Source organism: Limulus polyphemus, unplaced genomic scaffold (genome assembly GCF_000517525.1).
Source record: "Limulus polyphemus unplaced genomic scaffold, Limulus_polyphemus-2.1.2 Scaffold1010, whole genome shotgun sequence".
Taxonomy (NCBI): domain Eukaryota; kingdom Metazoa; phylum Arthropoda; class Merostomata; order Xiphosura; family Limulidae; genus Limulus; species Limulus polyphemus.
In genome coordinates this window covers 240,774-244,652 of record NW_013666620.1, presented here as the reverse complement: position 1 = coordinate 244,652, position 3,879 = coordinate 240,774, and the positions used below count along the sequence as shown (strand labels likewise).

At 30.9% G+C, this 3,879-nt stretch overlaps 1 protein-coding gene across 3 annotated transcripts in view; it reads left to right on the top strand.

Moving 5' to 3' along the window:
* LOC106461682 (apoptotic protease-activating factor 1-like) overlaps positions 1–3,879 on the top strand; it is a 35,319-nt gene that overhangs the window by 12,374 nt on the left and 19,066 nt on the right. For all 3 annotated transcript variants that reach the window (XM_022388698.1, XM_022388697.1, XM_013921526.2), the window contains exons 8-9: positions 2,463–2,589; positions 3,528–3,696. In XM_022388698.1, the coding sequence (XP_022244406.1) occupies positions 2,463–2,589; positions 3,528–3,696 (296 nt within the window). The remainder of the gene's footprint in view (positions 1–2,462; positions 2,590–3,527; positions 3,697–3,879) is intronic.

The window sequence follows — 3,879 nt, the reverse complement described above, 5'->3', positions numbered from 1 at the left end:
ATACAACACACACTACTTTTATATTTATATAGAAGTAGTTACATGGACATACAACACACACTACTACTATATTTATATAGAAGTAGTTACATGGACATACAACACACACTACTACTATATTTATATAGAAGTAGTTACATGGACATACAACAGACAGTACTATTATATTTACATAGAAGTAGTTACATGGACATACAACAGACACTACTAGTATATTTATATAGAAGTAGTTACATGGACATACAACAGACACTACTAGTATATTTATATAGAAGTAGTTACATGGACATACAACAGACACTACTATTATATTTACATAGAAGTAGTTACATGGACATACAACAGACAGTACTAGTATATCTATATAGTAGTTACATGGACATACAACAGACAGTACTAGTATATTTATATAGAAGTAGTTACACGAACATACAACAGACAGTACTATTATATTTATATAGAAGTAGTTACATGTACATACAACAGACAGTACTATTATATTTATATAAAAGTAGTTACATGGACATACAACAGACAGTACTATTATATTTATATAGAAGTAGTTACATGGACATACAACAGACAGTACTAGTATATTTATATAGAAGTAGTTACATGTACATACAACAGAGATCACTATTATTTTTCTACATTTTACTCATTTCTAGTCAGTAAAACAAACATTGTCTGTAGAACAAAAAAGTCAGTTGAGACCACCTGTTGCTGTAATTTTAGTTAGGCCAAGGTACTGTTTTAGTAATCAATACTAGATCAATACTTTGCAGCAATCTAGTTTTTGTTTTTTTTGTAAATTGTACAGTCGAGACTTCTTTAGTTTTACATTTTCTGAATTTTTTAGATACGACGATTACAGTTTGCTATTTTCATTGCATTAATAATAAACAATCTTGCTAATGCAGCCACAGTTATATGTTTTTAGATAGGTAACTGGTATTATTGTACATTACACAATAATACTTGTAAGGAGTTGTTCAAACGTGTGTATAAAGATTTTTGATGATATTTTTATTTAAAATGGGCAGTAGTAAGTGTGATATAGAAGATACGCAGATATTAGGTGAGAGATTTAATTATTAAAATATTTTGTATTTATTATTCAAAATAGATAGTTATCTGTGTCATGAAGAACGATTTTTTTTTTCTCCATTAATCTTTATCCCAACTCTTTAGTACGATGATTCGTCACTTCCAGACACTTATACTAAAATATTCACGTAGGATGTTACTATACACTATTCTGTTTTTAGAGGTGGGAAAGTTGAAATCTATTAGCAATTTTGTGAAAAACATAGTAATAGAGAATTAATATGCAGCTATCATTGCCTTAAAACATGTCACCCAAAAATATTTACAGGGAAAAAGTTGAAATGCATAAATTTAGTGAATGGAAACAAACTAGATAAGTTTCTAGTAGAGCTACTTACGCAGAGATGAAACCATTAAGTTTGAAGTCGGGAACAATGAAAAGAAGGGCAGTTAAGTCAAAATGGTCACTTATAAACAGTTGTTAATGATAATGATGCGTCTCTGTTGTTTGTGATGATAATGTTGACCAGTTATTGACCAAAACTGTAATTCAGTAAATGTTAAATGTAGATAGTAAGTATTTCTGACGTGACAGATTACTTACAGTTATCGTGAAATAATTGATATTCAATTTATGATATTTCAGAGCTGTCACTCCCCCCCTGTAAATCTTAGGCTGTATGGCTGTTCTATAGAAACAAATTGTTTATATAAAACTTATCACTGTAATGTGAAAAATTACCGTTTTTTTCTGGAATATCAATTCTAGACAAGTACTTTTGAAAGCTGACAAAAATATTTTTCTTACTCCGTACATTTATGAATAATGTTCGACTGTGGGGATAGTGAAGATTCTTTATTACAGAGCTGTTATCCCTCTGTAAGTCCTATGTTTGGTGACTGTTTTTGTAAAACTTATTACTGTAAAATGAAAAATTATTGTTTTGCTGGTATGTAAACTCCATTCAAGTACTTTCAAAAGTTGGCAAAAAAAAACAACTTTTCTTCCTCTATACATTTATTTCTATTGTGATTCCTTCAGGGCTAGTACGTAAAACCGAAGAAGCCGCAAAGGCAAAATGTCACTTTATATAAAAGTTCTTTTATAATTATCTGGAGCGTAAAGGTCGTTTTGTTCGAATGTGTAAATCCCTGCAGTATGCACTACAAATTTTAAAACACAACAAAATATGTCTGACTATGGAGATAACGTTTTTCAAAAGAGCTGTTAATTAGTACAGTAGCAGGGGGTAGTCTTACCCTACATGTAATGTGTGTTAAGCTGCCATCTTTTTGCAGTGCTCATTTGTAGTTGCTCTATATGTAACTATCACTATTACATGTCTTGCTTTACATTTATTTAATTTTTTTTTTCTTATTTACGATTTGATTTTTTTACCATCGTTATCTTTCAGTAATGTTTCAAGTATCCGTAACTCTGCCAAGCTCTGTACTAAACTACATCTCGGTGCTGTCCACTGTGCTAGGTTCAGTCCTGATGGTACGTTTGTGGTTTCTGTTGGTGAAGACAAGATAGTTCGGGTAGGTTGAATACTCGGAGATCGTTAACAAAACATCTTGGATACTTAAGGCTTAAGGAGAATTAATTGTAATGTTTAAAGCTTACCGTCTGATATAGAACATGTTAATCAAATAATATAAATTTCTTTTAATTTGATTGACGGCATTTTTTATAATAATCAAAGGGGAAAAAAGTTTAATACCTTGAAACCTTCAAAGATGTACATTATATTTGATTAATTATTCTAATAGATTTACATTAGGTGTTAAAGGATTTACAAAGAACAGGTTGTTTGCAAAATGACTACGTCATGTGAAAATGAGCTTCATTCGGGGGTCCGTCATGAGTGTATGCCTAACACGTATTTATGCATCGGTTTGTGAACTCGAAGAGAAGATTTAAAGCCACTCTATAAACCTACTAAAGTGATTGAATAATTTAAAAAGTTTTTACACTTCCCTACACCAGAACCTGATACTCAGCTATGTAACATTCGTGTCCCGTAAGAATGCATAAATCTCAAGACACATCCCATAATGCCTTATATGAACAGTACTTTTCTCAAATTTGTTTTCGTTCTTTTAGCAAGACTTTTAAAATTGGAAATTGACACAGGTTACCAGTAATAGCAGAGCACATAGAAAGCAGTTTACATATCTTAACCACTTAACACTTGTATCTTTCATAACTTGTTGACAATATTTCTGAGGTTTAAAAATATATTACGATTGTTTAAGTTTAAAAACAGTTTTTCTCAGTACTTATTATAATGTTTTGTAACTGTTATAGTGGAACAGTTTAGCCCTTTCTTGATTTGAGTTTGAAGTTTTCTGTAAAATGACGAAACACATGATCTTTGCGTGTGTATTAACACAGATGTCCAAATGTTAATTATGTTTGAAAATTGTAATTCAGTTTGAAATAAAATTGTTTGCAATTTAAAGCTTCTTTATCTCAGGTATGGGACATCCGGCTGGGATTACAACTTCATTGGTTTCAAGGTCACGAAGGGCCCATAAAATGCTGCTCTCTCTCATCCACAGGTTTCGAAATTGTCACTGCTTCTGAAGATAGTACTGTCCGACTTTTCAGGCTAAACCCCAGTGTACTGAGAACTGATAGCATCAGTAATATTTTCATTAATATGTTTTTAGTTACGAGACATTTTTTTCATAGAATTGAATCAGTATTTTAGGTTACTTATAGTTACATTATATATATATATATATATATATATATATATATATATATACTAGTTCGGCCGACTACTACTTTCCTTTACCAAGTGGACTATAACTAAAATTAACGTT